Raw genomic sequence first — 11,564 nt, 5'->3', positions numbered from 1 at the left:
AGAGTCCAACTTTAGTTAGGAGTCTTCTCCACCAGATTAATAAAATGAAGCATGGCTCCCTAACCAGAACAACATAGAGAGAACAAGCAACAGTTTAAAGACAGGGCAATTAACAGTAGAGAGGTGGATAAAAAAGGGAGGCAATAACAAATTCCAACCTTAAGGAGTGGGAGTTATTGCTCAAGAAGCAAAAAGTTTGTTTATAATTGTGAGATTAGATTTTCCTTTTCTTCAAAAAAAACAATATAAATTTTTATCCTCTTTTGAATTCCCTCGTCTTCCAATAACTACACTCCTCCCAAAAAGCGTAAATTCACTCGAAAGAAGGATCGAGACCATCCAATCTTTCCCCCAAACGGATTAGAAATTGGAATGTTTGTGCCTCAATCCTGTCTCCTTCACATGTCTTCCCAACAACACCATCCTTGAGAATAGTAAAATGAAGCTTTTAGGAGAAGATTCATCCTACAATCAATCTGCAATATTTGGCCACAAATTTATTAGAGACTGCTTTATGCACTTTCTTGTTCACTCAACCGTAATATTTCTGTAATACTTGGCCATGAATTTGTGATAGATGATCTGATCATTGAAAGATTATCCTGTGAAATCTTTTGCTTGATGTACACCAGGGTTATCATGCTGATTCAAATGATTACCAGCCAATCTATTCCTATCCCTGTTCTCATTTATGTCATTTACTAGCAGTGCAGCAATTTCCAAATGACAAAGGAGAACATATTTAACAAAGTAGAATATTACCATTAAACTCTTCGGACACCTTTGAGTTTCTACGGTCAGGTATTGGTCTTTCTTCTCAGCTTATGAGTGAACACGTCTTCAACTTAGGTCACTGCTTAATTTGACATTAGAAATTATCAATCTGATTCAAGACCATGAACATTGTGTCTGAATACAATATAATCCACAGAAAATTGTTAGTGCAGCAAGTAACCAACAACCATGCTATTTTACCTGAACAAGACTTATTCCTGCATCCTTTTTCACTCCTCTGACTTCCATATCACACCTTACCCTTCCATAATCGGTCCACTGTCCGGCTGCAGCATAAATGTTTGAAAGCATCACATAGGAACTTGCATTGCTAGGTCTGTACTCAATGAGCAACTTTCCGATAGCTTCTCCAATTTTAGCATTTCCATGGCTTTGACAAGCTCCAAGCAAGGACTCAAGCAAGCTTGCAGAAGCCTTAAAAGGAAGGCACTTAATGATATCATAGGCTTCGTCCAAGTGCCCTGTCCTCCCAAACAGGTCCACCATGCATGCATAATGCTCCATCCTTGGTGTTATGCCATGGTCTTCTGTCATTGATTTGAAGAATGTTCTCCCTTGTTCGACAAGACCAGCATGACTGCAAGCAGACAAAACACTAACAAAAGTAATGTCATCTGGTTGCCACCCAGCTTCTTTCATCATTGAGAAGAGTAGAAGGGCAGCTTTACCATCGCCATGCATTCCGTATCCATTTATCATCACACTCCAACTGATAGAGTCCTTTTCCTCTAACCCATCAAACACTTTTCTCGCTGTTGGTATGCTTCCACACCTTGCAAACATATACATAAGGCAATTGCTGATGGAGGTGTGACTCTCGAAGCCCCTGCGAATTGCAGAGCCTGTCACGCATTGTGTCATATTTAGACAACATAAGTGAGAAGATGCCGATGCCAAATTTAACATCGTTACATGGTCAGGTTTTAATTCCATCCAAAGCATTTTTCTGAAAGAGTGGATTGCTGCTTCTGCATGATTGGCTTGAATGTATATAGACATCATAGTATTCCAAGCAACAACATTTTTTTTATCTATCATCTCAAAGAGCAGGTGGGAATAACGAACATTTTCAAATCTAGCATACATCATCATTGTTGCTGTAAGAAGGGATGATTCCAACACAGAGAAATTTCTAACAGCATAAGCTTGAATTGATTTACCATGCAACTGGCTTTCACATGCAGGCAATACATTCAACAAGGTCACAGAATTTGGCTTCTGGCCATCCATCCTCAATTGGTTGAAAAGGATCATGACCTCTGCAAATAAGTTAGTGTTACGGTATCCCGTCATTAGAGCGTTCCAAGTGATGATACTTCTGGAGGACAAACCATTGAACAGTAGGTTACCAGCCTCAGTATCACCAAAATTCATGTACATACTTATAAGTGCATTAGCAACAGACAAATCCAAATTGCATCCATTTTTTATTGTTAAGGCATGAAAGGACAATCCAGATGCAGCATCCTCAACACTGCAAAAGCTAGAGAGAATGCTGATCACAGTGACCATGTCGAACTTTACACCTTCCTGACACATTGAGCGAAATGATGCTACTAAGGATTGTATATCTCCAATCTTCCCCCACCCACTTATCAAAGTATTCCAAGAAATTACACTTCGGACTTGCATTCGGTGAAATAACTCGAGTGAAGTAGAGAACTGATTGCAATCACAGTATAAAGATAAGAGTGCATTCATCACTCTTATGTTTGATATGAATCCTTTTCTGATACTGTATGCATGGGCAGATTTACCACGGCACAAGTCTTTAGCCATCGTGCAGCCTGAAATGACATTGATCATAGAAATGTCATCTGGAAGCACACCTTCAAGTTGCATGTTATGGAAAGCACCCAAGACCATGTCCCAAAGCCCATTCGAAAGATAGCCTGATATCATAGGATTCCATAGAAGTAAGCTTTTCTCTGGTGTCGTGTGAAATAGATCCTCAGCTGAATCGATTTCTCCATGCTTAGCATACATTGAAACAAGTGCAGCAACAACAGAACTCTGATCAGAAATGCCGTGTTTTATTCCAATAGCATGGATGCACTTGCCACAGTCAATAGTACAGAGATTACTGCAAGAGGAAAGGATGGAGACTAACGTGACAATGTCTGGCCTTGCATCACTGTGATGCATGAGCTGGAAAACTTCGATGGCTTCATCCCATTTCCCATTCTGTGAATACCCTGAAATCATAGCATTCCAAACAACTAGATCTTTTGAGGGTAGTAGATCAAACAGCAATCTAGCTGCTGTTAGATCCTCCCATCCAGCATACATCGAAATAAGAGTAGGCACCAAGGCCTTGTCACTAAAAGCCCCACATTTCAGAGCGAGACCATGCATCAAATCACCTGCCATAGGTGGTCCAAGACTTCTGCACAAAGGAATCACACCCAGGAAGGTGCTCGAATTAGGCTTCAAACCATCCGCTTGCATCTGCCGAAAAGCTTCGAAAGCCTCTCGGTCAAGCCCATTTGAAGAATAGCCCGATATCAACGCGTTCCAGGAAATCAAATCTCTGCCAGACATATCGTCGAAAACCTTCCTCGACCATTCCATACGGCCAGTCTTCGCGTACATATGAAGAAGAGCAGTCTGTACCACCAAATGGCCTCCGTATCCAGACTTCAGGACTACACAATGAACCTCTTTCTCAGCTCGAAAGCCAGAAACTGCGGAGCAAGCCTTGATCACGAAGGGGAACGTGAACTCATCCGAGCCAAGACGGTGTCGGCTTGAATGCTGGGATCGCGAGTAAAGGCGCAGCAAATCACTGTAAAAGCCGTGATGTGAAAGGCATCGGATCACCAGATTTTGCACGTATAGCGTCGGGTTCTCCGCAGTTTCGAAGACCGAGAGCGCGAGCAACGGCTGGTCAAAGCGAAGATAGCTTTTGATGGTTTGGAGGACGACGGAGTGGTCGTTTATGAGCCCGGTGACGACGAGGAGGACGTGGAGCTTCTTGAGAGAGTCTAGGGAACCGCAACGAGAGAGGCGGAGAGGATTCAATAGGGCGAAGCTGTCGGGAAACATCGTGCTAAGTGGAGTGGCCAGAGAAAGGAAACCATTGAGCAGCCCTGCACGAGGCCTCCGCATGCGGCGAACCCATAGTTATTAAACCCGAACGGTACCAGTTAGTCGCGGACCGGACTTCTAACCAGGTCAGTTCACGAATCAAATCAGATCGTTTGGTGCATAAGACTAAAGTACCGATGAAGCCCCTTAAAGATGTTCTGTTTCAAAAACACTATACCACGATACTTATAGCTCGTATGTTCTATATCTCAAAACTAAAAATTAGTTTATTATTTTATTTTCTTTAATTCTTTATAAAATTTCTTTTTTCAGTTTTAATCATCTTTATCGGTCCATTTAGATTTTTTCTTATATATATTTATTAATTCAGATTTTGTTTATCCGATTTAGATATTGATTCGGAACCAATTTTATATTTTGTGGGAGCTTGATAAAGATATTAAAAGAAGAGAACAAAAAGAAAATAATTTAGATTTTTTCTTAAAAAATATACCTAAACACAAACTATTGAAAGAATTTCATGATGAACAAGCTTGAACTTTTTGAGGTTGCAACTTATTGCATCTCCCTACTTCTTCTCTCCTTTCTCTAAGGTCAATTGTCTTTCTCTCTAAACTAATATTTCTTATTATTATTGTTATGCTAGAGAGGACTTATAATTAAAGTCCTACTCTCCTTCCAATCTGAGTCCATCTCGAATTGAGTCGAGTTAAGACTTTAAGCTAGTTAAACCTAAGCTTCAAGCTTGGAGTTGGGTTTGGAATTGAGTTGGCTAGATCTAAATTTAATCAAAGTATAACTAATACTAAGGTTGATTTAAATTAGAGAACAACTTGGATTGGGTTTGATTGTCCTTGATTATCGCTTTTCCAATTTTGTAATTAAGCTCTTTTTGAATTTAGAATTGAAGATAGGTACACTTTACTTCATTGGCTTCTTTCATAAACCATCTTTCTAAACTCGAGTTTTACTTTTTGTATCTAACTCAGAAAGTTATTTTAATGTCTCTTCTTATGGTGGTAACATTCTTTTTAATGATAATATCTTTATACACAGTCTTCTATTGGTCGATCACTAAGTCATCCATTGACGGTAGTGTCTGACTTGACTCATTATCTAGCATCGATTGCTTGAATATCTATAAGTTTTTCATGTTAACAATTGAATACATGTTCTCGTAGAAAGGTAATTCGAGTTGGCAAGCGTTATCTCTAATCCATTTCAAGACTTTGAATAGACTATCTTAGATGGATTTGAGTTGCTTTCCTTCTCCTTTCAATCGTTTCTTCACCAAGTGTATTAGGCAAGGCCACCTTTATGAAATCGGCCTTCAACATGTTGTTAGTTTTGTTATTCTTTAAAATTCTCCTAAGTCCATTAAAACTATCAGGCAAATTCTTCATGCACTTATTAGATGTGCTTGAGAAATTTCTAGACTTATAGTGTTGCATCACCTTCTATAGGTTCATGACATTGAATCGATCATAAACTATAAATCAAAAGGGCTTTGGAATAAGTACCTAAAGCATACCTTCAATGGTGATTTGGATGTGGAGCTCTACACTCGATTGAATATGAATTATAGATATAATATGCTTTCGTCCTATGTCTTTAGATATCAAAAGTTATATCTTCATAATAGATAAAACATCATATGGTTCACTATAGTTTTTCCAACCATCAAGTAGTTCTTTTAAGATTCTCAGGACATGTAAGAGTGATACACCATAGGTCAATCATCTTGCATCAAAATAATCTTTATTGCATTTTGAAATGCATCCAGCTCCAATTTAAATGGTCTTTGCAGGTTCTATAAGGCTAGAATAGGAGCCTCACTAATCTTCTTCTACAATAAGAGAAATATATCATTGTGTTTTGTCATCCATTGGATGTTTTGACTTACCTTGTTAAGAGAGTGTAATGATGCAGTAAGGATGGAGATATTTCAGATGAGCTTATAGAGATATTGGCATGCCTCCATGAAGCTACAAAACTCCATGAGTGTGCTCGACCTCGGCGACTCTTGCATCGCCTTGACATTATCCAAGTCAATCTGGATTTTCCCTCTACCTATAATTTAGCCAATGTAGATAAGGTTTTGTTTTACATCTTCTGGTTGAGCCATAGTTAGTGTTTATCCAAAAGTTTAAATGCCTTTTGAACATGCTTATTGGTTGCAAATGAGAATAATATTGAGGTACATGATGGCAAAGTCAACGATGTATGAATGTAGCATATCATCAATTAGTCACATGAATGTGGCAAGGGTATTGCAAAGTCTGAATGGCGTGGCCAACTATTCATATAACCCTTGATGCATCTTGAAGGTTGTCTTCTATGTGTCTTCTTCTCAGATATAGATTTGATGGTAGCTCAACTTGAGCTATTATTTGGTGAAGATAGTGGCATGCTAAGCTGGTTCATAGGTTTGTTGAATCCTAGATTTTGATAATGAAATGTTTATGATCAAATATGCTTTTAGGATCAGTGATGCATGAAATACTTTAATTATGGATTTGAACCATCAAATTATAAATTGTTAAAGTAGGAGAATCGGATGTTGTGCCGAGAAAAGCATTAGGATGTTAAGCCGAGAGATTAGTTGACATGCTAAAGATTGAACTTCATGCTATAAGTTTGAGTATCATGCTGGAAGGATTATGTATTATGCTAAAAGATAAGGTGTCATGAAAAAGTCGACATGTCGATAGATCATGTGATATATCGAAGGAAAAGATGATATGTCAAATGTTCGAATGAAGTGTCGAAAAACTAAACGATATTCCAAAATGTCATACAATGTGCTAAAAGCTTCATAATTATGTCAGTTATGTGGTTGAATTGTTAAAATTTTAATCGAGGTCTTTCTAGGTCAAATTGAGTTGGTATTGGGCCAAAACTATACCAACTTATTGAAAGAGCTAATGAGCTTGAATTCAGGCCAAATTAGGCTTGTTAAAAGGCCAAATTAGTAACCTGATGTAAGCCTATGCAGTGGTACCGCCTGAGTCAATCGACAAGCATAAATAGTGCTTGTTAATGATGTCGATAGTAGTATCACCTATGTCGGTGATGGTACCACCTATGTCAGTAATGGTACCACCTATGTCGGCCATGTACCTCTGAGGATGGTGGTAGCACTACCCAAAATTTAAAAATTATGATGATAGTATCACCCGAAAGTCTAAAATTATGGTGTCAAAAGTTATGGCTATAGTATTGCTATGTGTCAACGGTAGTAATACCCATACCACAAAATTTTGGGGATTTAAATTTTTTGGCACCATTTTTAAAGTCTTTTGGGGCATAGAAATAACCCATTGAGGTTTAGTTAATAGGGCATCAAATTTTGAGTCAGTAAAGGGTTGTAGCTCACTTTGAGCATAGTTTAAGTCTCTTTCTCGTTATTGAGTTTAGAGGTGATTCTAAGTTATAGGAGATGAGAGATATTACAAAAGAGTAACTATGGAGGTTCTCTCCTAAACTTGTTAAAAGGAGAAAAGCTATTATAAGGGTAGTTGATCTTCGTTTGTTATAAAAAAGATTAGTAGTAAAAGCCGATTGCCACGTGAGAAGAGGAATCAAGAGTAGATGTAGATCAAGAAAATTGAATCACTATAAATCAGTTTGTATTACTTCTCTTACTTTTGATTTATTGTTGCTTATGCCAGTTACAGGTGCCCTACAAGCCAATCACATAACTGATGGCACGTATAATATATTATACAATCTCTTTTAGTTAATGTTTATTATGGTATTTTCTCACATGGTGAATATATATATATATATATATATATATATATATATATATATATATATATATATATATAATGATGTTCTTGTATCTATGCAATGAGAATTGGATCATGATGAGATCATGATAATGAAACTAATTTACCTTCAAACACAAATCCTAAATATTCCTAATTATAGGTTACTCGAGAAGGACATCGAGATAATTGAACAAACCGGTGTGCTATATATTTGTCCATATAATAAAGGGAGCTGGTCTTATAGTTGCTTATGTGGGGACACTAGGGATATAGTGCAAGTGCTTATTGGAGAATGAGTTCACTAAATGATCCACTTATAAAATACTAGATGATTAATGATACTTCATTATCAAATAGTGATTCCATAGTCTTAGTTGTGTATTTGGTCTTTAGACTTGAAACACTAAGGATGCATACTATTTTGTTCCTTCTATTATAAAAAATATTATTTCCATTTCATGATTGACAATTAATTGATATAAATTAGTTTTTGAGAACAATTGTTGTTCAATAATATTAGATGATGAGATCATCACGATAGGAACATTGCATAATGGTTTATTTATACTAGACACTGCTTCACATATCATGAATGTAAGTGTAACAAAGTGGAAACAAGTTGAGCTGAACAATATATACCTATGACATTGTAAGCTAGGTCACATTCATGAGGGAAGAATTCAGAAGTTGCTAAAAAATGGATATCTAGATCCATTCGACTATGAGTTATATAAAACTTACAAGCCTTGCTGGAAAACTAACCAACTCTCCATTTAGTGAAACTAGAGAGAGAGTCACTGAGTTGTTGGAACTAATACATAGTGATGTATGTGGTCCTATGTCAACTTATGTCATAGGTGGTTACTCTTACTTTATTACTTTTATTGATAATTTCTCAAGGTATAGATATATGTACTTGATGAAGTATAAGTCCAAATCCTTCAAGAAATTTAGAGAGTATAAGAATGAAGTGGAAAACTAGACTGGAAAGAGTATCAAGACTCTTCGATCAGATCGATGAGGTGAGTAGTTGAGTATAGAGTTCACCAAATTCTTCAAGGACCATAGGATTCTATCCTAGTTGATACCTCCTTATGCACCCTAACTCAATGGTGTATCCGAAAGGAGGAATCATCCATTGTTAGATATGGTGAGGCCCATGATGAGTTTCGTCGACCTAATTGTCTCATTCTAGGGATATGCCTTAGAGACTGTAGCTTACCTTCTGAACAGAATTCCAACTAAGTCAGTGGTATCTACTCCATATGAGATATGAGAATAGAAGAAGCTTGATCTTAAGGTTATTAAGATTTGGGACTACCTTGCCCACATTAAAAGACATAATCCTGATAAGTTGAAATCCAAGATAGAGCGGTGCAAGTTCGTAGAAAACCCCAAGGAAACCTTGTCATGCCCACAAAAATATCTCGATAATATTAAAATTTTCATCACAAACCAATCCAGGATCCAAACTAACATTTGAGGACACTAAAAAACATTCTATCAAATTCACATCTATAAAACCTGTGCAGTTTATAATCATATATCGCATCACTCGATAATTCACATTTATGGCAACCAAAGCCAACTTGACAAACATGAACAACATTTATAAATCCATAAGCTAAATAAATTATACAATAAGAACTCCAACTATTCACCACAAGTTCATATCATTATAAACTAGACTTAACATTCCGAAATTCCAAATAAGAGAGATCTTCTAACACTTTTACATAGTATATCTATTTCGATTCATCGACAACTTTTTATTACATACAAAATATGCTTATACAACAATAACATAATAACCAACAAGACTTGCCTAGAATTCTGAATAGCTCTACACTGTCTCAGCGCAATTCAAAACATCTCAAAGAGTGACAACTTGCCCTGAAAGATTTATATAACAACGGAGTGAGCTAAAAATAGCTCAACAAGTGACAAAGCATATTCAGAACAAAAGGAACGGTTTAAAACAAGTAAGATATCATAATGCAAGACATAATACAAGAATTCTCAAGGATACCATCTCATTAGATACAAAATCATATGTGTCATGTCATTCAAAACATATTTGGTTCATAACAAATGGAGCACAGAGTAATTGGAGCATATCAATAGCGTATGAAATGTTCCGGAGTATATTAATGACATATGGAACATTTCGAAGCGTAACAATAACAAATAAAATAGATAGAAGGTGAAGTGGGATTCTAAACATAATATGGTCCATCCATTTCTGAATGACCACCAAACAAAATCTACAGCATCGCAGGCTCTAAGCACATACCCTTTACCATTTCTGGCAAAGGTCCAAATAATCCCACAAACACCAGAGTACAAAAGGGTATTGTGAACAATAATTTGAGATAGTAGCAGATGAAGCATTTCGGAGCATATCAATGGGGTATGAAATGTTTCAGAGAATATCAATAACAAATGAAATATTTCGGAACATATCAATAACAAATACCAAACAGAAGCTCAAACGTCGTATTTGACGTTGCATTCATATCATTCTTATCCAAAGCATGTACAGAAACACATAACCAAAACTCTGGATATCATATCAAACATACAAAAGGTTTAGTGGGACCACAGATAGAATGTGATTCATCCATTTTTTAATGACCACCAAACAGAAGTCTCCCACATCTAGGAGGTCTCCCACGTCTGGGAGCTCCATCCACCCACGTCTAGGTGAATTCAAAGGGGGCCGGTAGAGCATCGCAGGCTCTATGCATAACTCCCTTTACCATTTCTAGCAAAGGTTCACAAATCCCACAAACACCAGAGTATAAAAGGGTAGTATGAACAATAAATAGCACATATCAGAAACACACATGGAACAACAAAACGTACATGTGCCTTTATGAGTCAATACGAAGTAAGCAATAATCTTTCACAATTGTATTCAGATTTGAAAGGAAATGAAAGCAAGAGCATTCAAGGATTCCAAGCAATCACATATAACTCAATTCAAATAAGAAGGTTAGATGAATTCAATGTCTAAAGGAATGAAATGGAATAGGCATATATCGAAAGCAAATGCGGAACAATGGGATACACATGTGCCTATATGAGTCAATACGATATAGCATAAACGTTACACAATAGTTTTAAAGAATGCAAATAATTTTAAGGACAAGAGCATACAAGAATTCAAAGCAGTAATATAAAGCTCAATTGAATAAGAAAGCTAAAGGATATCAACCTCCAAAGGAATGAAACCAGAATATGCGAAATCGACCAAAGCTCGATTTCTAGCAGAATTCAAGAGGCACATTGAACAAATGATTCAAACTATCAATTATGCTCCAATATACTAAAGAAAGCTATTAAGGAAAGATATTTCCATCTATTTTCAGATAAAACAAGTCTCGTATGAATCGAAGTTTCCAACAAAGAGTTACACTACATTTAGTAACTCAAGATCAAAGAACAAATCTCAAAATTCATAGGGTCGGGTTCAACAGAAAACTGGGCAGGCATTTGGACTCTAAATCTTTCAATCCAGGTATCAAAGAAAGATCTGCGAGTCTAGTTTCCAATGAAATAATCTTTGAATAAATCAATATTTCCAACAGGGACTTATAGGCAGTTCAGTATCAAAAGGTCAGAAATTATGATCCCTATTTTGCAGAATCTGTAGGCTTATTTGAAACAGAAGTATAGGCAGGTAAACTTACTTCAAATTCTTAAAATAAGCTATCAAAAGAAAGATTTATGAGTCTATATTCTGATCAAATAAGTTTTGTCTAAATCAGAGGTCAATACATGAAGTTATAACCCTAACAGAGTAGAAAGGTCGGAATCTCAAAGTTGCACAGATTCGAATCGTTATGTCTAAACAGGAGATATATCAAATGCAAGGCTAGAATGATTCAAAGTTCCTCATATTCAAAGTAAATGTAAAGATAAAATTACCATGAGGAAAGATCAGGA

General features: G+C 36.6%; 1 protein-coding gene across 2 annotated transcripts; it reads right to left on the bottom strand.

Moving 5' to 3' along the window:
- Positions 1-266: 266 nt before the first annotated feature.
- On the bottom strand, positions 267-3,877 carry LOC135587668 (pentatricopeptide repeat-containing protein At2g03380, mitochondrial-like). Of its 2 annotated transcripts, XM_065079308.1 has the most exons (2): positions 1,956-3,877; positions 267-1,637 (listed from the first exon to the last, which is right to left on the bottom strand). In XM_065079308.1, the coding sequence occupies exons 1-2, from the start codon at positions 3,838-3,840 to the stop codon at positions 967-969; spliced, it is 2,556 nt and encodes an 851-aa protein (XP_064935380.1). In that variant the 5' UTR covers positions 3,841-3,877; the 3' UTR covers positions 267-966. The 2 variants fall into 2 exon arrangements, with proteins under 2 accessions (XP_064935380.1, XP_064935379.1); XM_065079307.1 differs by having other exon boundaries at positions 267-3,877.
- Between the last annotated feature and the right edge of the window lie 7,687 nt (positions 3,878-11,564).

The sequence above is a fragment of the Musa acuminata genome, chromosome BXJ1-8, assembly GCF_036884655.1.
Source record: "Musa acuminata AAA Group cultivar baxijiao chromosome BXJ1-8, Cavendish_Baxijiao_AAA, whole genome shotgun sequence".
NCBI classification, from domain to species: domain Eukaryota; kingdom Viridiplantae; phylum Streptophyta; class Magnoliopsida; order Zingiberales; family Musaceae; genus Musa; species Musa acuminata.
The sequence above is the reverse complement of the archived record's forward strand: the minus strand, read 5'-3'. Positions and strand labels throughout refer to the sequence as shown.

Bases quoted from the DNA above. Each gene is read 5' to 3' on its own strand.
- LOC135587668 (XM_065079307.1), bottom strand. From the start codon at position 3,840: ATGTTTCCCGACAGCTTCGCCCTATTGAATCCTCTCCGCCTCTCTCGT.